Genomic DNA, 22,919 nt, shown 5'->3' with positions numbered 1-22,919 from the left:
CCACATTTTATGCCTTTTCCTTCAATTTGGTACCATCCTTAACTTGCTTAGTTCGCCATAGATTGTTCATTCTTCTCATATTTTCTTTTTTTATCAATGGAATATATTTTTGTTGGGAATTCGGAAATATCTCCTTAAATGTCAGTCGCTGCTTATCTACTGTCATACCTTTTAATCTATTTTCCTTTGGAATGGACTAGAAATGGATTTTCTTGTTTTTTATTCCTGCCCAACAGATACCTCGTATCTGATTCTAAATTATGAAGGATTTTTTTAAAATTTAAAAGTGCTTTCTACATCACTTTTTGTTTGTATGTTTTTGCTACAGCATTTGGAATTCAGAATTTACAAACCTTCCTATTTAATCCAATGATCTGTCTGGTAGTAATAGTAATTATATAATAGGAACAATCCATCCAGCTTGTGTTTCGATTATGGAGTCCATTTGACACAAATTTACTTAAATCCATTTAAATACCTTTCAGGTCATGAAAATTGCAAACAATATGAATAGTACATTTCAGTCTTAACTCTAAAGAGTTCATTTCTCTTGTCTAGGGTGAGTTTAAAGTAACATTTAAACGAATGTTTTAATTTTCTTTCTGTCTCTTCCTATACTTTGCTTTCTTTCCATCCCCTCATTTGTTTCTCTGGCAATTTCTCTCTATAAAAGCAGACATCTCTTGCATAGCATTATGGGTCTACAGTATTTAATATATCTTTAGAAAATGACAGTAATTGGCAGCACATTGTAATCATATTGTAAGATTTTTCAAGAAACAGCACCAAAATCCCAAAGACTGTAGCAGTTCAAGAAGGCAGTTCACCACCATCTTCTCAAGGGCAATTAGGGATGGGCAATAAATGCTGGCCTAGCCAGCAATGTCCACATCCCATGAATGAATAAAAAAAATCATTAAGAAATAAGTGAACAGCTGCTGCCCCTTCCTATCTATATCCTTCCCATCACACTATTCTCAGCTGTTTATCTCATTCTCTAACTGAATTAAGGGAAACATTAGAATGCAAAATACACAATTAGGTTTGTTGTAAAATCTAAAATTACATTCACAAAATGCTTTGGTCTTGTTAAAGTTATGATTTCTAAAGTTAATCAGTTGGATCAATGCAGAAAACCTATGGTACACTACATTTTTTTTTTGTAATTGGAGTTTGTAATCCCTCAAGAATCTATCCACTTTGTGAGGTACAGCAGAACAACTACACCTATTATATATTGCATTAAACTCCTGGTTAACATAAGCTTCTAGATATGTTACCTCATGGCCTATATCAGGTCCTACGTTCTGGAGAAGATGAAGATACTAGCATCCCTCATTCCCAGGTGGATTAAACATGAAGGCTTGAAAATTCCCTATTTGTCATCATGTTCTCACCCAGCATCCATACACAAGTAGTTTTGGCAGGAGTCACTGGCTAGTGATCAGGAATCCTGGCTGTTTTTTCCCTCCCTCTTTAGCTCATGGGTATTGACATCTATTGTGGTTGTATGGGTGATATGGGTTCGCGCTCCACTGGAAGATACCTTTACTCATTTGGTATACTCAGGGAAATAATAAATATTCTTTGACTGTGGAAGTTGTATTAATTATATTTCCTTTTAAGCCCAGCTTTGATTAATAGGTAATTGTAGATTGACTCAGTTTATAGTATCATCACCTCTGATCAAAGGGTTGTGGATACAGATTCCAGTATCGACTTGAGCACAAACTTAGGCTATCTGTTCAACAACAGTTAAGAGGAAGTGCTGCATTGTTGAAAGTGCTCTTTCAAATGAGATGTTAAACAGAGGCCTTAATTGGTAGCTCAGGTGGATGTAAAAAATTCCATTGCAATTCTCCTGACATCCTGCCTAGAACTGGTTCTTAACCAATATTACAAAAAAAATTATCTGACCATTCATTTATTTGTTGGTGGAATCTTGGGTAGAAATTGAGTGCCTTAATTGCCTGCACAACAAAAGTAACTACACTTCAAATGTAACTATTTGGTTGTGAAATGCATTGTTGTCTGGAGGACATGAATAAGTTCTTTCTATTCTGTACAATACGTTTCTTTGTAAAACCAACTTTTGATGAATTTACACTTTGTCAGTGTACCAGTTAGCCGAAAATGTGCATTATGCCACAATTAAGCTGCTTTTTGGCACAAATTGACAGAAAACTCCAGGTCAAAATGTCGCTATATCTAGTGAGCCGAGCAATTCTTTATCCCTTACTTGTTACATTTCCCTTTTAAATATATTTTGCTGTTGGCATTTTTAAGTATTGTAATTCGAACAATGTTTTGTTTGCTGCTCATTTTCTCCCATTTAACATAGTTACCAATATGTGTGGGGTTTTCATTAGATGAGTCTAAGCAGTTGAAAAAATATTTTGATAAGAGAACCAGTCATTCACAGTGTCACATAATGGGTTTTCATATGAACATTCCTCTGTTTTAGACACAAGTGAACCAGAATGACCCTTTTATACTTGCTCCAAACAGATATGTTTCTCCAACAAAACAAAAATAGTATGAGAATTTAATTTTAACTCATTTGACACATTGCGAGCATATAGATTTTAAATATTATTTATTTTATTTTATTTAGAGATACAGCACTGAAACAGGCCCTTCGGCCCACTGAGTCTGTGCCGACCAACAACCACCCATTCAAACTAACCCTATAGTAATCTCATATTCCCTACCACCTACCTACACTAGGGGCAATTTACAACGGCCAATTTACCTATCACCTGCAAGTCTTTGGCTGTAGGAGGAAACCGGCGAAAACCCACGCGGTCACAGGGAAAATTTGCAAACAGGCAGTACCCAGAATCGAACTCGGGTCCTTGAAGCTGTGAGGCTGCGGTGCTAACCACTGCACCACTGTGCCGCCACTTCTTCTGTCACTAGCCTGAGGCTTGTTATCTGAAATTTTCCTGATTATGGAGTTTTTTTTCCTCATTCGTTAGGTGTTTCTTACCCTATTTTCAGATTTTTCAGCTGATGAAAAGGGCAGCTGGTATCCACTTGCTAGTTTTTAGGTCTCCTCCAGTCATCACCCTGTGATTTCAAACTCAAGCCTGTTGAATCCCCTGATGGCATGGTACAGGCTTGTCCAGTACATGGCCCACGGGCCAGGATCCGCCCCAACAAAGGTTTCCATCCAGCCCGCAGATGTAAACTGTACCGGGCCATTCCTCATCCTTGCGAGGCTTCAGCAACCTGTCTCTATATGGACACCAGTGTCCATGGTAAAAGATTTTGAGGTCCCTGACTGGTAATTTCAGAGATGAGAAATTTCCCATTAGCTTCTACTTCCAGACCAGCTTTTTAAAAAAAAATAGCAATGTCAGTTTCACAGCTGACAAGTGCTGGGAGCGGGATCACTCATTTCTGAACTTCAGAAAGATTCGGGGTTTTCCGGTGGGTTCCAACTTTTTTTTAAAAAGCCCGCCAGAAACCCCAAATTTGTCTGAAGTTCGGAAGCCGTTGTTTCCGCTCCTAGCACCTGTCAGCTGTGAAACTGACATTGCGATTTTTTTTAAAAACTGACCAACCACAAAGCTGTTCTGCTGAGCATTTCTGCTCTCTGCAACTGCCAGAGAGAGGGGAAGGAGGGCAGGGAAAGAAGGGGGCCTGAATGAGAGGGGGCGCAGAGAAAGAGTGGGGGTTCAGAGAGAGGGGGCAGGGAGGGAGACAGAGAGGGGGGGCAGAGACAGAGAGGGGGGAACAGGGAGAAAGAAAGGGGGTAACGGAGAGAGAGAGATGGGACAGAGGGAGATGGGGCGGAGAGAGAAAGGGAGGGGCAGAGAGAGGAGGGGGACACAGGGATAGACAGAAGGGGAAGCATAGCAAGAGGGGACTCAGGGAGGGAGACAGAGAGACCAGAGGGAGAGAGAGTGATCGAGATCACTCCTGACAGATGGACATCTATCCGGAATACTCCACATCGCTACGACAAGTATGCGGGCAAACACTGACGACTTGTGCAAGCAGAAAAATGCCAGGTATCTCACAAAATCAGTGTCCAACATAGTGACGAGAAAGCAAGTCAATGAATTTATGTTCCCATTAAAGCTTGTTCACAAAAATACCCATTGTTTGTTTTGCTTAATAGTAAGATAAATTTTTAATGCCTTTATCTTTCCGAAATTGTCTCACCGGTTGGACACCCCTGTTATAGTGGCTTTGTTTATTTTTCTTGGTGATATAGTGGCTGGCTTCTACCACCTTGGGCTTTGTGTTCCCAACACTGTGGAGGCAGGGTAAGATTGCTAGAAGCCAGACAGACCACCCAGCATCGACCTAGACACCGGAAATTACAACAGCAAATCCAGCCCTGTCAACCCTGCAAAGTCCTCCTTACTAACATCTGGGAACCAACAAGAGGGATAAACATACTTGACCTCGTCCTCATCAATCTACCTGTCACAGATGCATCTGTCCATGACAGTACTGGTAGGAGTGACAACCACACAGTCCTTGTGGAGACAAAGTCCCATCTTCACATTGAGGATACCCTCCATCACGTTGTGTGGCACTACCACCGTGCTCGATGGGATAGATTTTGAACAGATCTGGCAATGCAAAACTGGGCATCCATGAGGCACTGTGGGCCATCAGGAGCAGCAGAATTGTACTCATCCGCAATCTGTAACCTCATGACCCATCATATCCCCCACTCTACCATTACCATCAAGCCGGGGGAATCAATCCTGGTTCAATGAAGGAGGGCATGCCAGGAACAGCAGCAGGCACACCTCACAATGAGGTGTCAACCTGCTAAAGCTGCAACTCAGGACTACTTGAGTGCCAAACAGCATAAGCAGCATGTGATAGACAGAGCTAAGCGATCCCACAACCAACAGATTAGATCTAAGCTCTGCATTCCTGCCACGTCCAGTCATGAATGGTGATGGACAATTAAACAACTAACTGGAGGAAGTGGCTCCACATATATTCCCATCCTCAATGATGGGGGAGCTAGCACATCAGTGGAAAAGATAAGTCTGAAGCGTTTGCAACAATCTTCAGCCAGAAGTGCTGAGTGGATAATCCATCTCGGCCTCCTCGTGAAGTCCCCAGCATCACAGATGCCAGTCTTCAGCCAATTCGATTCACTCCGCATGACATCAAGAAACGACTGAAAGCTCTGGATAGTGCACAGGCAATTGGGCCCTGACAACATTCCGGCAATAGTACTGAAGACCTGTGTTCCAGCCAAGCTGTTCCAGTGGAATGTGGAAAATTGCCCAGGTATGTCCTCTACACAAAATGCAGGGCAAATCCAACCTGGCCAGTTACCGCCCCATCAGTCTACTCTCAATCATCAGTAAAGTGATGGAAGAAGTCGTCAACAGTGCTATCAGGTGTCATCTGATTAGCAATAACCTGCTCAGTGATGCTTAGTTTGGGTCCGCCAAGGCCACTCAGCTCCTGCGCTCATTACAGCCTTGGTTCAAACATTGACAAAAGAGCTGAACTCCAGTGGTGAGGTGAAAGTGACTGCCCTCGATATCAAGGCAGCATTTGATCGGCATCAAGGAACCCCATCAAAACTGGCGTCAATGGAAATCAGGGGGAAAACTGTCCGCTGGTTGGATTCTTACCTAGCGCAAAGGAAGGTGGTTGTAGTTGTAAGAGGTCAATCCTCTCAGCTCCAGGACATCACTGCAGGAGTTCCCCAACCATCTTCAGCTGCTTCATCAATGACCTTCCCTCCATCTTAAGGTCAGAAGTGGGGATGTTCGCTGATGATTGCACAATGTGCAGTACTATTTGTGACTCCTCAGATACTGAAGCAGCCCATGTCCTGATGCAGCAAGACCTGGATAATATCCAGGCTTAGGCTGATAAGTGGCAAGTAACATTCACGCCATACAAGTGCCAGGCAATGACTATCTCAAACAAGAGAGAATCTAACCATCTCTCCTTGCCATTCAATCGTTGAAACCCCCACGATCAACATCCTGGGGGTTACCATTGACCAGAAACTTAACTGGAGTAACCAAATAAATTCTCTTCTCTTCTCTTGGGCCTCCTTGTCTCGAGAGACAATGGGTAAGCGCCTAGAGGTGGTCAGTGGTTTGTGAAGCAGCACCAGCAGCCATATAAATACTGTGGCTACAAGAGCAGGTCAGAGGCTAGGAATCCTGCGGTGAGTAACTCACCTTCTGGCTTGCCAAAGCCTGTTCACCATCTACAAAGCACAAGTCAGGAGTGTAATGGAATACTCTCCACGCCTGGATGGGTGCAGCTCCAACAACTCCACGAAACCTGACAGCAGCCAGGACAAAGCAGCCCACTTGATTGGCACCCCATCCACAAACATTCATTCCCTCATCACCGAAGCACAGTGGCAGCAGTGTGTACTATCTACAAGATGCACTGCAGTAACGCAACAAGTCTCTTTCGACAGCACAGTCCAAATCCACGAGCTCTACCAACTAGAAGGACAAGGGCAGCAGATGCATGGGAGTACCACCACCTGCAAGTTCCCCTCCAAGCCACACACCATCCTGACTTGGAACTGTATCACCGTTCCCTCACTGTCACTGTGTCCAAATCCTGGAACTCCCTTCCTAACAGCACCGTTGTTTTACCTATCCCACATGGACTGCAGCGGTTCAAGAAGGTGGCTCACCACCACCTTCTCAAGGGCAATTAGGGATGGGAAATAAATGCTGGCCTAGCCAATGACACCCACATCCCATGAATGAATTAAAAAAAAGCCACTGTGCACAGGTAGTTGTTCTGTTCCAAATCTGGGAAAGCCATTTACTCCATGGGAGAGTGAATGAGGGAGGAGTTGGTGGGGGGGGTGGGGGGCAGGGGTGTGGTTGATGGCCAGGGTAGGAACATCAGAGAGGTGATGGTGGAACCCAAAGACATTCAAAGCCTTTTAAAAAAAGTCTGTAGATTTTATCAATGGTGTGGAGGGGGATATGGTAGCATAGTGGTAATTTACTGAACCAGTAATCCAGAGTCCCAGGCCTGACGGGATCAAATCCCATCATGGCAGCTGTTGAAATTTAAATTCAATTAATTAAAAATCTGGAATTGAAAGCTAATCTCAGTAATGGTGTCATGAAACTATCATTGCTTGTTGTAAAAACCCATCTGGTTCACTAATGTCCTTTAGGGAAGGAAATCTGCTATCCTTACTTGGTCTGGCCTACTTGTTACTCCAGACCCGCAGCAATGTGGTTGACTCTTAACTGCCCTCTAAAATGGTCTAGCAATCCACTCAGTTCAAGTGGATTTAGGGATGGGCAACAAATGTTGGCCAGCCAGCGAAGGCCACATCCCATAAAAGAATTTTTAAAAAATTCCTAGAAGCGTCAGATTGCTTTGGGATTGACTGCTGTCGGAAAATGGGTATTGGACTCCACTTCTGCCAGATTACCTCACATTGGAATGTACTGTCGTTAGGGTACAAGAAGATGTGGAATTGGCGGAAGCTTTAATGGGTAACATCATCTTACTAGTATAAAAGCAAAATACTGCGGATGCTGGAAATCTGAAATAAAAACAAGAAATGCTGGAACCACTCAGCAGGTCTGGCAGCATCTGTGGAAATAGAAGCAGAGTTAACGTTTCGGGTCAGTTCCGAAGAAGGGTCACTGACCCGAAACGTTAACTCTGCTTCTCTTTCCACAGATGCTGCCAGACCTGCTGAGTGGTTCCAGCATTTCTTGTTTTTATATCATCTTGCTAGTGCCGTGTCCTCCCATGGAACTCCACTCTCTCGTGTTCTTAACATGCCACCCTCTGACCCCCCCACTCTCACTGCTCCCAAATCCTGGGAACCCATCAAGTAAGGCGGGAACCTGAGACCTGCCTCCAATGCGCTCCAAAGCCCTGGGGCCTCCTCAAAGCGACAATAGGCCTGCCCCGATAATACCACATAACATAGTAATCTGCCCTTATAAACTTTCTGACTCACTGTGAGCAATCCACAGAGAATCTACTATGTAATTTTATATAAAGTACACCTTTCCTGTTCTTCAAACATTAACTGCCACAGCAGACCGATGCTAGAATGCATGTAACTTGGATGTTAGGGAATACATTAAAAAAAAACTAGAAAGCCATAGTTATGAGCTGCAGCCTGAAGTTCAGTTAAAATTTGACCTCATTTAATAGTAATTAAACTTTGTGTCCTTAAGAGATTACTGATTCACCTTAGCAACAGCATTCATGGTATTACACACTACTTATAAAGCACTTATGCACAACACCAGAGAAGATCCATGAACAATACAGTAAAAACTGTACATATGTGCTTGTAGATGCTAAACTGAAAACATCACCGCAAATTATGTTCCTTTTACAGACGTTCTCGGTGAAGGCACTGATGATATTTTCAACTAACTGTAAAAGGATGGCTATTGAAATATTTGAGCAGACCATGCCCGTGGGACGACAGTGGAGGGTAAATTATCGATCAGGTAATAAGATCACTTTAAAATACCCTGTTTTGACATTAATTGCAATTTGTTCTTTAGCATTGTTAAAGTTGTATATGCCTTTTTGTGCAGGCAAATAGTAGCATAGAGCAATACAACACAGAAGGAGCACCTTCAGCCCATCGTGCCTGTGCCATCTCTTTGAACAAATAACAGTACAGCACAGGAACAGGTCATTCGACCCTCCAAGCCTGCGCCGATCTTGATGCCTGTCTAAACTAAAACCTTCTGCACTTCCGGGGACCGTATCCCTCTATTCCCATCCTATTCATGTATTTGTCAAGATGCCTCTTAAACGTCGCAATCGTACCTGCTTCCACCACCTCCTCCGGCAGCAAGTTCCAGGCACTCACCACCCTCTGTGTAAAGAACTTGCCTCGCATATCCCCTCTAAACTTTGCCCCTCGCACCTTAAACCTATGTCCCCTAGTAACTGACTCTTCCACCCTGGGAAAAAGCTTCTGACTATCCACTCTGTCCATGCCGCTCATAACTTTGTAAACCTCTATCAAGTCGCCCCTCCACCTCCGTCGTTCCAGTGAAAACAATCCGAGTTTATCCAACCTCTCCTCATAGCTAATGCCCTCCAGACCAGGCAACATCCTGGTAAACCTCATCTGTACCCTCTCCAAAGCCTCCACGTCCTTCTGGTAGTGTGGCGACAAGAATTGCACGCAATATTCCAAGCATGGCCTAACTAAGGTTCTATACAGCTACAACATGACTTGCCAATTTTTATACTCTATGACCCGACCAATGAAGGCAAGCATGCCGTATGCCCTCTTGACTACCTTATCCACCTGCGTTGCCACTTTCAGTGACCTGTGGACCTGTACGCCCAGATCTCTCTGCCTGTCAATACTCCTAAGGGTTCTGCCATTTACTGTATACTTCCCACCTGTATTTGATCTTCCAAAATGCATTACCTCACATTTGTCCATCTGCCATTTCTCCATCCAAGTCTCCAACCGAACTATATCCTGGTAGAGCTATCTAATTAATCCCACTACCCTGCTCCTCCCACATAGCCCTGTATATTTTTCTCCTTCAAGTATTTAACCAACTCCCTTTTGAAAGTTGCTATTGAATCTGCTTCCACCACCCTTTCAGGCAGTGCTTTCCAGGTCGCAACAACTTGTATATATAAGAAAAAATGTTTTGTCATGTCCCCTCTGGCTGTTTTGCCAATCATCTGTGTCTTTTGGTTAAACTACACCGAGAGTATTGTGAGCAGTTCTGGACACAGCATCTTAGGAAGGATATATTGGCCTTGGAGGGAATGCTGCATAGATTTACCAGAATGATATCTGGACTCCAAGGTTAAATTACAAAGAGAGATGACACAAGGTAGTGTGGTATTCCCTGCAATTTAGAAGGTTAAGGGGTGATTTAATTAAAGTTTTCAAGATAGTAAGGCGAACAGATAAGGTAAATAGAGAGAAACCTTTTCTGCTCGCTGGGGAGATAAGACCGGAATTTCACGCCACCCCAACATGCAGGCTGGTGGCGTGGGGGTGACGTAAAATGGAGCGGGAGGTTCCGGGAGGCTTTCCCGACCTGCTCCCACCTCCGCCGCCATTTACGTAGGGCGGGGGAATGGCCTGCCTGCCCCAGGCCAATCAAGGCCCTTAAGTGGCCACTTAACGGCCACTTAAGGGCCTTTGTCCACCTCCACGCAGATTTTACGCCTGGCATGCAGGCGTCCTGGAGCCGGGAAAAGCTGTCAGGGAAAATCGGGTGGCTGCCTATCGTCCCGGGGTGGTGCGGGGGGACCCTGCCCATCGGGTACAGGGTGCCTGATGGAGGGCCGCCCCCACTACCCCAACCACCCCCAGCACCCAACACACCCCCCTTCCCCCCCACCCTTGCCTCGCCTGGGCAGGACCGATTACCCCCAGCAAGGCCACCAAAACGTACCTTTCCTCCAGGCTCCACGTCTTCTTCTGTCTTTGGCTGGACTGCAGTCCCAGCAGTGGCCACCACTCCCGGTGGCGCTGCTGGGACTAAGAGCTACTGGCCCACTGATTGGCCGGCAGCTCAATGAGGCGGGACTTCCTACCTCAAGCGGGTGGAAGTCCTGCCTCGGCACAATTAAAGCCTGGGAACCCATAAAATATGGAATGGATCCCCAGGCAAGACGGAAGTGGGTTCGCCACCGACTTTCACATCGGAGGCTGGCTCCCGTCTCCCAACCGTAAAATTTCGGCCTAAGACTCGGAGGTATTGTCTAAAAATTAAAGCCACAACTTTAAGGAATGCAATTACATCCACACACAAAGGCTGGCAGAAGTTTGGAACCCTCTTCTTCAAATGCCAATTGATGTTAGATATATTGTTAAATTTAAAACTGAGATTGATTTTTGTTTTCCCAATGTATTTAGGGATATGGGGAAAGGGCAGCAACATGGATTTAGATTGTAGATCAGCCATGATTTCATTGAACTGCAGCGGAACAGGCTCGAGGGGCTAAATGGCCCTCTCCTGTTCCATGGTTCTTCACCCCTTCTGCCATAGGAAAAGGTTTCTCCTTATGTACCCTATCAAAACCATTCATGATTTTGAACACCTCCATCAAATCGTCTTATAACCTTCTCTGCTCTGAGGAGACAACCCCAGCTTCTCCAGTCTCTGCACATAACTGAAGTCTCTCATCCCTGGTACCAATCTATTAAATCTCCTGTGCGCCTTCTCCAAGTTCTTGACATTTTCCTAAAGTGTGGTACCAAGAAGTAAACACAACATTAGCATAACTTCTAATACAACAGCAAAATACTGTGGATGCTGGAAATCTGAAATAAATATAGCATAATTTTCTTGCTTTTATACTCTATGCCTCTATTAATAAAGCCAAGGATCCCAAATCCCTTTTTTTTTTTACAGCTTTGTCAACTTTTCCTGCCACCTTCAAAGATTTATCTACATACACCCCCAGGTGCCTCTATTCCGGCACCCCCTTTAAAATTATATCATTTAGTTTATATTTCCTCTTCTCATTCCTCCTACCAATGTATATCACTTCACACTTCCTTGCATTAAATTTCATCTGCCATGTGTTTGCTGGGGCTGGAATTATGTTCTGGGGGTGGGACCTCGAATTCAGGAGCACTTCCAGGTCCCAACCCCACACCACGTCAGCTTTGAATGTGCGACACGATTTTGAAAGAAAAGGCCGCTAATTGGCCCAATGTTGAGAAGGCCATCCAATTAGGGCATTGGGTGCGGATACGAGGCGGTCTTACACAGAGCAGGCCGGAGTTAAAGGGTAAACGACAGCCATTATTGTGGTGGAGGTTTTATCCAGAAATGGAACAGAGAAGGGAGCAATGGGCCGGCACCAGGTCAGGCACCTGTGCCAGGGCAGCCCACATTTCTCAGATACCTTCCTTGAGGTTCATTTGGAGGAGGTGGGAGCAAAGAGAAGTGTTCTGTTTCCTGAGAGTGGCAGGGGAAGACCAGCCAGCCAGACAAAACAGTCCTGGCTGGAGGTGACTCACGCTGTGAGCAGCTGCAGCATTGTGAGGAGGAAGGTGCTGCAAGCGTTTCAATCACCTTCGTGGGTCTAGCAAAGTGAGTGCAATGCAACACCCAGAAGATTAGAGGCCTCAAGGTCTATAGTCACCAGCATACACACTGAGCTGAGCAGCTTAAGGCTCCTGAACGTAGAAAAAATGTGTGCCCAGGAGCGTTACTGAGCCGTGAGCAAAGCTCATAACCATAGCGCGATTGTGGCGGAGACAACACTGAAGACTAACATCTCGTGATTGTTCTGCTGGAAGTTGTCAGGAGTGTGATGGAATACTCTCCATTTGCCTGGATGGGTGTAGCTCTAACAACACTCAAGAAGCTCGACACCATCCAGGACAAAGCAGCCCACTTGATTGGCACCCCATCTACAAACATTCACTCCCTCCACCACTGACGCACAGTAGCAGCAGTGTGTACCATCTACATGATGCACTGCAGCAACGCACCAAGGCTCCTTTAACAGCACCTTCCAAACCTGTGACCTCTACCACCTCGAAGGACAAGGACAGCAAATGCATGGGAACACCACCACCTGCAAGATCCCCTCCAAGCCACACACCATCCTGACTTGGAACTATGTCGCCATTCCTTCACTGTCGCTGGGTCAAAATCCTGGAACTCCCTTCCTAACAGCATTGTGGGTGTACCTACCCCACACGGACTGTAGCGGTTCAAGAAGGACACCACCTTCTCAAGGGTAATTACAGATGGCAATAAATTCATAGGAGGTAGGCGTCACTGGCCAGGCCAGCATTTATTGCCCATTTATTGCCCATTAATTGGCCGGGTTGGACTTGTCCTGCTTTTTGTGTACAGGACATACCTGGGCAAATTTCCACATTGCAGGGTAGATGCCAGTGTTGTAGCTGTACTGGAACAGCTTGGCTAGCGGCGCGGCAAGTTTTGGAGCACATGTCTTCAGTACTATTGCCGGAATATTGTCAGGGCCCATAGCTTTTGCAGTATCCAGTGCCTTCAGTCGTTTCTTGATATCACGCGGAGTGAATCGGAATTGGCTGAAGTCTGGCATCTGTAATGCTGGGGACTTCAGAAGGAGGCCGAGATGGATCATCAACTCGGCACTTCTGGCTGAAGATTGTTACAAATGCTTCAGCCTTATCTTTCGCACTGATGTGCTGAGCTTCCCCCATCATTGAGGATGGGGATATTTGTGGAGCCACCTCCTCCAGTTAGTTGTTTAATTGTCCACCACCATTCACGGCTGGATGTGGCAGGACTGCAGAGCTTAGATCTGATCCGTTGGTTATGGGATCGCTTTGCTCTGTCTATCGCATGCTGCTTACGCAGTTTGGCATGCAAGTAGTCCTGGGTTGTAGCTTCACCAGGTTGACACCTCATTTTGAGGTATGCCTGGTGCTGCTCCTGGCATGCCCTCCTGCACTCTTCATTGAACCAGTGTTGGTCTCCTGGCTTGATGGTAATGGTAGAGTGGGGGATATGCCGTGCCATGAGGTCACAGACTGTGGTTGAGTACAATTCTGCTGCTGCTGATGGCCCGCAGCGCCTCATGGATGCCCAGTTTTGCATTGCTAAATCTGTTCAAAATCTATCCCATTTAGCACGGTGATAGTGCCACACAACACGATGGACGGTATCCTCAATGTGAAGGCAGGACTTCGTCTGCACAAGGACTGTGCGGTGGTCACTCCTACAAATACTGTCATGGACAGAAGCATCTGCGGCAGGCAGATTGGTGAGGATGAGGTCAAGTCTGTTTTTCCCTCGTGTTGGTTCCCCCACCACCTGCCGCAGACCCAGTCCTTTAGGGCTCGGCCAGCTCGGTTAGTAGTGGTGCTACCGAGCCACTCTTGGTGATGGACATTGAAGTCCCCCACCCAGAGTACATTTTGTGCCCTTGCCACCCTCAGTGCTTCCTCCAAGTGGTGTTCAACGTGGAGGAGTACTGAGTTATCAGCTGAGAGCGGGCAGTAGGTGGTAATGTAGGATTACCCGTGATTGCCCATGTTTGACTTGATGTCATGAGACTTCATGGGGTCTGGAGTCGATGTTGAGGACTCCCAGGGCAACTCCCTCCCTACTGTATACCACTGTGCCACCATCTCTGCTGGGTCTGTCCTGCCAGTGGGACAGGACATACCTGGGGATGGTGATGGCAGTGTCTGGGACATTATCTGTAAGGTATAATTCCGTGAGTATGACTATGTCAGGCTGTTGCTTGACTAGTCTGTGGGACAGCTCTCCCAATTTTGGTACAAGCCCCCAGATGTTAGTAAGGAGGACTTTGCAGGGTCTACAGGGCTGGGTTTGCCGTTGTTATTTCCCGTGCCTAGGTCGATGCTGGGTGGTTCGTCCGGTTTCATTCCTTTTCATTGACTTCTTAGCGGTTCGGTACAACTGAGTGGCTTGCTAGGCCATTTCAGAGGGCATGTAAGAGTTAACCACATTGCTGTGGGTCTGGAGTCACATGTAGGCCAGACCAGGTAAGGACAACAGATTTCCTTCCCTGAAGGACATTAGTGAACCAGATGGGTTTTTACAACAATCGACAATGGTTTCATGGCCATCATTAGACTAGCTTTTAATTCCATATTTATTAATTAAATTCAAATTCCACCTTCTGCTGTGGTGGGATTCGAACCCATGTCCCCAGAGAAATACCCTGGGTCTCTGGGTTACCAGTTCAGCGATAATACCACTACGCCACCACCTACCTTGCAGGAGAAAAGAATACACAACACCAAAGAGAGGGCTTGCTCAGGTGATGAGGTGTCCCAGCTTGCTATTCTTACTTCCATGGAGGAGGTGGCCCTCGAAATGGCTAGGGTGGCATCACATTAAGGAGTGGGTGATGGAGAGATGGGATTCCATCCAAGATAGGGTGAAATAATCTCAAAATCTCCAGGTGAAGAGGATGGAGTGCACTCCTCTCCAGTCAAAGCCATGCCAATACATAACTGTAATATCATACTTCAGCTCTACAGAAGCTTTTGCTGATGAGGTGATTCTCCTGTCCCCCTTCTTTTGTCTCCTACAAGGCTATTTGTGGAGGGGAAGCCTTTGGCTACATCGGCATTGTCAGTGCAGACTCTGCACAGACAATGACATCACTCAAGGGCACCCTCCACCATCGCAGATACTGATCTCGGTGGGTCCTCAATCCAGCTTAGAACGGGTCGCATTGGATGAATTGCACCATGAGTGAGCAGGAGGAGGTGAGGGAGGCAGAGGCTGCTGATGGCAGTCCCCTCAGAGGATGGAACACACACACAGCCATGCTCAGCTGGGCGAAGATGCACAGTCTCGGGAGTTATACACCAGTTGGCTCTACTTGGAGCAGCAGCATGAGATGTATATCCACATGTCGGAGTTCCATGAGGCAGTGCAGAATCATGGGATGAGAATGGCAGAGTCCATTCATCACGTGCACTGCTATGTCTTAGGCTTTTGATTGCATGATCTCCTCTATTGAGAGATTGGCCAACCTCGTGGAGAGCCATATGCGGTATCACTCTGCCTGGACACAGGAGCAATGCACTGATATGCACAGACTGGATGCTACTTTCTATGGCATTGACCGGTCAGTGGCACTACTGGCACAAAGATGCATGAAGTAGATGCCAGTAGCACCCCATCTGGTGGTTCCCTCTAACAGTCAAGTGTGCCCCTGAAAGGGCTGAGACAGTCACAGATGATGATGAAGGGGCCATCCCTCATGGAGCACCGTCATCATCATCCTCTGCCTCCTTGGTTCCTCTGAATGAGGAACCATCTATGCAACAAGACCCCATGACAGAGGCTGCCCCTGCATTGACACTGGTGCAGCTGCCCATGGAGGTGCTCCCACTGGCAAGTCCATGATGAGGACTCAGCTGCATGCACACACATGAGCAGGTTACCTCCACCTCAACCCCATAGGAGCAGCCGGGAGCGCAGGCCACCATGTTGTTAATTACACTTTATGGTTCATTTGGGTGACATTTTTTGTGGTCGTATTAAGTACTAGGGAGTCAATACAATGGACATGTTGCTGCTTGCACCCAACTTTGTGTTTCCATTCTTTGATGGCAATAAGGCAAAAGAGGGAAAAACTTGGCGAACGACATAAAGGTCTGTGATCAGGGACAGTTGTGGCTGGTGGAGGCTTGAGTTCCATCCAGTGTTGGTAACAATGGATATATTCAGAGTTGTGTGAATTATGGATGCGTTGACTCACTCAGAAGAAAGCGACTCACAGAGTCAACTATCCTACAGGATGAGTAAAGCTCAGGTGAAACGTCCCTTGACCAACATGGTCCTCATGTCCCTGCCATCCTGTCTCCTGAGGCAGCCCCAGCAAGTACCCTGCAAAGCATGGCACCATTCTCCACTGCATCTTCCTCTTCCTCCTCCGAGGAACTGTGCCGTTCCAGCGCTTCTCCTCTTCAAGGTCCACACATTTCTGGAGGGCCATGTTATGGAGAGTGCAGCAGACAACCACAATGTGTAATTCCGTTGATGGGGTGTATTTTAGGGCACCACACAATCGATCAAGGCACTGGAAGCACATCTTCAAAGGTCCAATGGCCTGCTTGATGGAGCTTCTTGCACAGGTTGTAGTATCTCTGTGCCTCCATTGCAAGTTTACTCAAAAGTGTCAGAAGCCACCACTTCATTGGATATTCCTTATCCTCTAGCCACCATCCACAGCGTCTTGCTGGTGCCACGAAGAGCTGCAGCACCTGCAATTGCCGGAGGATGAAAACGTCATGGCAGCTGCCAGAATAGCATGCACAAACCTGCATAAAACACTTGTTGTGGCCACAGCCCAGCTGAACATTTAGGGACTGAATGCCTTTCCTATTGATGAATTTTCCTGACTGCTCACTCAGTGCCTTGATGGCCACTTGGATGCAATTGATAATACCCTGCACCTGAGGGAATCCAACGAAAGAGGCAAATAATACTGTGCCTGCATTGCTCCATCTGTTTGGACCTCCCTGTACTCCCCTGCCCTCTGGAACAGGACATCCATGACCTGCCTTATTCAATGATATGCTGCCCCCTGAGAGATGCCTTCAAGGTCCACTGCCAATCATTGGAACAATCTGGAGGTGAAGTTGTTCAAAGCTACTGTGACTTTTACGGCTACTGACAGGGCATGCCCACGAGACCTGCGAGGCCTGAAGTGATCCTCAGTGAAGGCACACATGTCAGAAACCAACTGCCTAGTTAGGCGAAACCTCCTGCAGTACTGATGCTCTGACATATCAAAGTAGCTTATTCTTTGGCAGTACACCCTATACTGAGGGTATTGCCTTTGCTGCCTTACAGCCTCTTTTTTCTCACCTCTGCACTCATCATGCCTAGGGGTGTGCATCTGCCACTGCAGATGCTGCTCCTCATCACTACTCATCCCTATCTTGGAGTAGCTTATTCCCATCTCCAGGTTTTGCCTTGCTTGCTGTCAGCTGGACTCTCAAGGCTTCCTGGACCCTCCTCTTATGCCCCCTGATCTCTGCAGGCTCTTGAGACCCCCAAATGCCTCAGCGCTCACAGTCCAAATGCTCAGGGAGCTCTGCTCACACGATGGCAACTGTGTGCCAAGGCATGAATGCCTGTCTAAGCCTTCCTCCTTTTACGCTGCCTTACGATTATCTCCCGTGACCACAGCTGGTTCCCTGTCGTCTTACCGCCTCCTTCTCATGGATGTGCTTGAAATTATTCATGGTTCCTGTGTCACCTGTCAAAAATCACAAACTGGCCCTTACCGAACTGATAACTAGCTGGTTTGCATGATCAATTACTCACCACCATATTCGGATGGGTTGCTGAGGCCCGTTTGCCAACTTGATTTCCAAAATTGCTGGGCATTGATACCACGCCAGGAAGCCATCACACTGCTAGGTGGCGTGAATTTGTGGGCCCGCCCACCTCCGTTCCTGCCCCCACTGCACATTGAAAATTCAGCCTTTTACTATTCTCTTCATTGTTTACTACATTTCCGAGTTTTGTATCATCTGCAAATTTTAAAATTATGCACTGTATACCGAAGTCAAGGTCATTAATATATATCAAAAAGAGTAGTGATCCTAACACCAACCCTTGTGTATTTCCCTCCAGTGTGGAAAACAATAGTTCATTATTACCATCTGCTTTCTGTCTCTTAATTAACTTTGTATCCATACTCCCACTGTTTCTTTAATCCCATGGACATTAATTTTGTTAATCAGCCTATTACGTAGTTCTTTGTAAAACACTTTTTCAAGTCAATATACATAAAACCAACCACACTGTTACTTCATCAAAGGACATGATCAAGTTAGTCAAACATCATTTGCCTTTGACAAATCCCTGCTGACTTTCATTGTTTTATTAGTCCATACTTATCCAAACGCCAATTAATTTTGTCCCAGGTTATAGTCTGCAAAAGCTTCCCCATCACGGTTATTAGACTGACAGGCCTGTAATTATCAGTTTATGTCGTTCCCTTTTTTTAAACGGGCGTAGTATTTGCGATCCTCTGGCACCACCCCTATACCGAAGGATGACTGGAAGACTGTGCCCAGAGCCCAGGCAATTTCCACACTTAAAATGCATCCCATCTGGACCAGGTGACTTCCCTACTTTGAGAACTCCCAACCTTATAGATGCTTCCTCTTAATCTATTTTTATCCTGACCAATATCGCTACTACCTCTTTTACTGCTACATTGGCAAAATCATCTTCTCTAGATAAGACTGATGCAAATTTTGTACGTTAGCCATGTCCTGTGCCTCCACAAGATGATCTCCTTCCTGGTTCCTTACCAACCCACCCTTCCTTTGACTCATCTTTTACTATTTATATGTTTATAAAAGACTTTGGGGTTCCCTTTTGTTTGTCACTAATCTATTCTCATACTCTACCTTTGCATCTTTTGTTCCCTTTTTCAGATTTCCTCCGTAATTTCAATATAAGTTGATTTGTGGTTGAAGAATTTTGGGAGTGATTTTAACCCTGTCCACCAAGAGAAAACTGAGTGGGAGGTTAAAATCAAGCGTGGGATTTACCCACCATAGTGCCACTCTCTTCCCACAGGTTCTGATTTTGACTTGTTGTACTGAGCAGGCAAGAGCGACACCCAACGGAAACCGGCTGGGGTCTTTAAATATGTAGATCAGTAACATCATCAAGCCTGAACTGCAATTTTAACCAATGGTCTGCGCAGAGAAGCTGTTGTGGCTTTCCGGACCTAATGGGATGAAGAGTCGGTGCAGAAGATGCCCAAAATGGTAAATGTTTGCACTTTTTTTTAACTTTCCTTGTGGGGCCAGGAGGAGCAGAAATGTTCCTCCAGGCCATACAAGGAAAATTTAGTATTTCTCTGTCCCGGGCATTCCACCTACCATCCCTGACCATGAGGCTCATCTAACCCACAGCAACCTATTTACCTAAGTACCAGAAACTATTTCTTTGGCCCTCAGCAGTCCCCATTACCTGACTACTGTCAATCTCTTGCCTGACATTCTGCTCCCTCCCAATAGTCACCTGTTGTGTTTTGCCAGTTTTGGGTGAGAGACTGATGACTGACAGGCCGATGCTGATGAAGCCTGGGATTTTAAAATCTTCCGCGTCTTATACTGCTGAATTCAAGACTGTTTGCCACCTAGCTGCACATGACTGTTACATCTTATAAACAACAATTTGTTCAAACAATAACTGTCAAAATTGTTATGGCAAAGTTGACTTTCCACAAAATATTTCTTGGACTCTTAGTCATGTAAACTTAGAATGTTGAATTTATTTAAACTGAATGAATAAACTGAAGTATTCATTCAAAGCTTGACATTATGAATCTGTAGATGTGCTTCGATTAGAAACTGCTTGGACGAGGAATGGAGAGAATGAGATGATGAATCCCTAAACAAAATTATTGGTATTTATGAAAAATATTCATAATATTGGAAGGGTTATTTCTGACGCAAAGGGCTCATGTTGAATCCAGCCCAGATTGATGTGATGAAAGCATCCACTCTCTTTGACTGTAAGTGCCACAAATGAAATATCATTGGGAAATGTTAAACATGTTCTCAATGGATATCAGCTCAAAGCATTAAATTGGCAGTCTTGCTGACAAAAGCTGTAAACTGGTATGGGAATAGAAATGTATTAAAGAAAAGAAAGACGTGCATTTTTATAATGTCGTTCATGACCTCAGGATGTCCTAAAACTCTTTGCAGCCAATGAAGTACTTATGAATTAAAGTCACTATTTTTTTTTTATTCATTCATGGGATGTGGGCGTCACTGGCCAGGCCAGCATTTATTGCCCATCCCTAATTGCCCTTGAGAAGGTGGTGGTGAGCTGCCTTCTTGAACCGCTGCAGTCCATGTGAGGTAGGTACACCCACAGCGCTGTTAGGAAGGGTGTTCCAGGATTTTGACCCAGCGACAGTGAAGGAACGGCGATGCAGTTCCAAGTCATGATGGTGTGTGACTTGGAGGGGAACTTGCAGGTGGTGGTGTTCCCATGCGTTTGCTGCCCTTGTCCTTCTAGTTAGTAGAGGTCTCTGGTTTGGAAGGTGCTGTCTAAGGAGCCTTGGTGCGTTGCTGCCGTGCATCTTGTAGATGGTACACAACGCTGCTGCTGTGCGTCGGTGGTGGAGGGAGTGAATGTTTGTAGATGCGGTGCCAATCAAGTGGGCTGCTTTGTCCTGGATGGTGTCGAGCTTCTTGAGTGTTGTTGGAGCTGCACCCATCCAGGTAACTGGAGAGTATTCCGTCACACTCCTGACTTGTGCCTTGTAGATGGTGGACAGGCATTGGGGAGTCAGGAGGTGAGTTACTCAAAGAACAAAGAAAATTACAGCACAGGAACAGGCCCTTCGGCCCTCCAAGCCTGCGCCGATCCAGATCCTCTATCTAAACCTGTCGCCTATTTTCTAAGGGTCTGTATCTCTTAACTTCTTGCCCATTCATGTATCTGTCTAGATACATCTTAAAAGACGCTATCGTGCCCGCGTCTACCACCTCCGCTGGCAACGCGTTCCAGGCACCCACCACCCTCTACGTAAAGAACTTCCACGCATATCCCCCCTAAACTTTTCCCCTCTCACTTTGAACTCGTGACCCCTTGTAATTGAATCCACCACTCTGGGAAAAAGCTTCTTGCTATCCACCTCTCATGATTTTGTACACCTCAATCAGGTCCCCCCTCAACCTCCGTCTTTCTAATGAAAATAATCCTAATCTACTCAACCTCTCTTCATAGCTAGCGCCCTCCATACCAGGCAACATCCTGGTGAACCTCCTCTGCACCCTCTCCAAAGCATCTACATCCTTTTGGTAATGTGGCGACCAGAACTGCACGCAGTATTCCAAATGTGGCCGAACCAAAGTCTTATACAACTGTAACATGACCTGCCAACTCTTGTACTCAATACCCCGTCCGATGAAGGAAAGCATGCCGTATGCCTTCTTGACCACTCTATTGACCTGTGTTGCCACCTTCAGGGAACAATGGACCTGAACACCCAAATCTCTCTGTACATCAATTTTCCCCAGGACTTTTCCATTTATTGTATAGTTCACTCTTGAATTGGATCTTCCAAAATGCATCACCTCGCATTTGCCCTGATTGAACTCCATCTGCCATTTCTCTGCCCAACTCTCCAATCTATCTATATTCTGCTGTATTCTCTGACAGTCCCCTTCACTATCTGCTACTCCACCAATCTTAGTGTCGTCTGCAAACTTGCTAATCAGACCACCTATACTTTCCTCCAAGTCATTTATGTATATCACAAACAACAGTGGTCCCAGCACGGATCCCTGTGGAACACCACTGGTCACACGTCTCCATTTTGAGAAACTCCCTTCCACTGCTACTCTCTGTCTCCTGTTGCCCAGCCAGTTCTTTATCCATCTAGCTAGTACACCCTGGACCCCATGCGACTTCACTTTCTCCATCAGCCTACCATGGGGAACCTTATCAAACACCTTACTGAAGTCCATGTATATGACATCTACAGCCCTTCCCTCATCAATCAACTTTGTCACTTCCTCAAAGAATTCTATTAAGTTGGTAAGACATGACCTTCCCTGCACAAAACCATGTTGCCTATCACTGATAAGCCCATTTTCTTCCAAATGGGAATAGATCCTATCCCTCAGTATCTTCTCCAGCAGCTTCCCTACCACTAACGTCAGGCTCACTGGTCTATAATTACCTGGATTATCCCTGCTACCCTTCTTAGACAAGGGGACAACATTAGCAATTCTCCAGTCCTCCGGGACCTCACCCGTGTTTAAGGATGCTACAAAGATATCTGTTAAGGTCCCAGCTATTTCCACTCTCGCTTCCCTCAGTAACCTGGGATAGATCCCATCCGGACCTGGGGACTTGTCCTCCTTAATGCCTTTTAGAATACCCAACACTTCCTCCCTCCTTATGCCGACCAGACCTAGAGTAATCAAACATCTGTCCCTAACCTCAACATCCGTCATGTCCCTCTCCTCGGTGAATACCGATGCAAAGTACTCGTTTCGAATCTCACCCATTTTCTCTGACTCCACACATAATTTTCCTCTTTTGTCCTTGAGTGGGCCAGTCCTTTCTCTAGTTACCCTCTTGCTCCTTATATATGAATAAAAGGCTTTGGGATTTTCCTTAACCCCGTTTGCTAAAGATATTTCGTGACCCCTTTTAGCCCTCTTAATTCTTCGTTTCAGTATGGTCCTACATTCCCGATATTCTTCCAAAGCTTCGTCTGTCTTCAGCCTCCTGGACCTTATGTATGCTTCCTTTTTCGTCTTAGCTAGTTTCACAATTTCACCTGTCATCCATGGTTCCCTAATCTTGCCATTTCTATCCCTCATTTTCACAGGAACATGTCTCTCCTGCACGCTAATCAACCTCTCTTTAAAAGCCTCCCACATATCACATGTGGATTTATCTTCAAACAGTTGCTCCCAATCT

The 22,919-nt window shown here is 45.8% G+C and overlaps 1 protein-coding gene across 5 annotated transcripts in view; it reads left to right on the top strand.

Moving 5' to 3' along the window:
- ccdc142 (coiled-coil domain containing 142) overlaps positions 1-22,919 on the top strand; it is a 318,889-nt gene that overhangs the window by 258,268 nt on the left and 37,702 nt on the right. For all 5 annotated transcript variants that reach the window (XM_068029624.1, XM_068029614.1, XM_068029634.1 and 2 more), the window contains one exon: positions 8,345-8,459. In XM_068029624.1, coding sequence (XP_067885725.1) covers positions 8,345-8,459 — 115 coding nt within the window. The remainder of the gene's footprint in view (positions 1-8,344; positions 8,460-22,919) is intronic.

The sequence above is a fragment of the Heterodontus francisci genome, chromosome 1 (genome assembly GCF_036365525.1).
Source record: "Heterodontus francisci isolate sHetFra1 chromosome 1, sHetFra1.hap1, whole genome shotgun sequence".
Lineage (NCBI taxonomy): Eukaryota > Metazoa > Chordata > Chondrichthyes > Heterodontiformes > Heterodontidae > Heterodontus > Heterodontus francisci.
The sequence above is the reverse complement of the archived record's forward strand: the minus strand, read 5'-3'. Positions and strand labels throughout refer to the sequence as shown.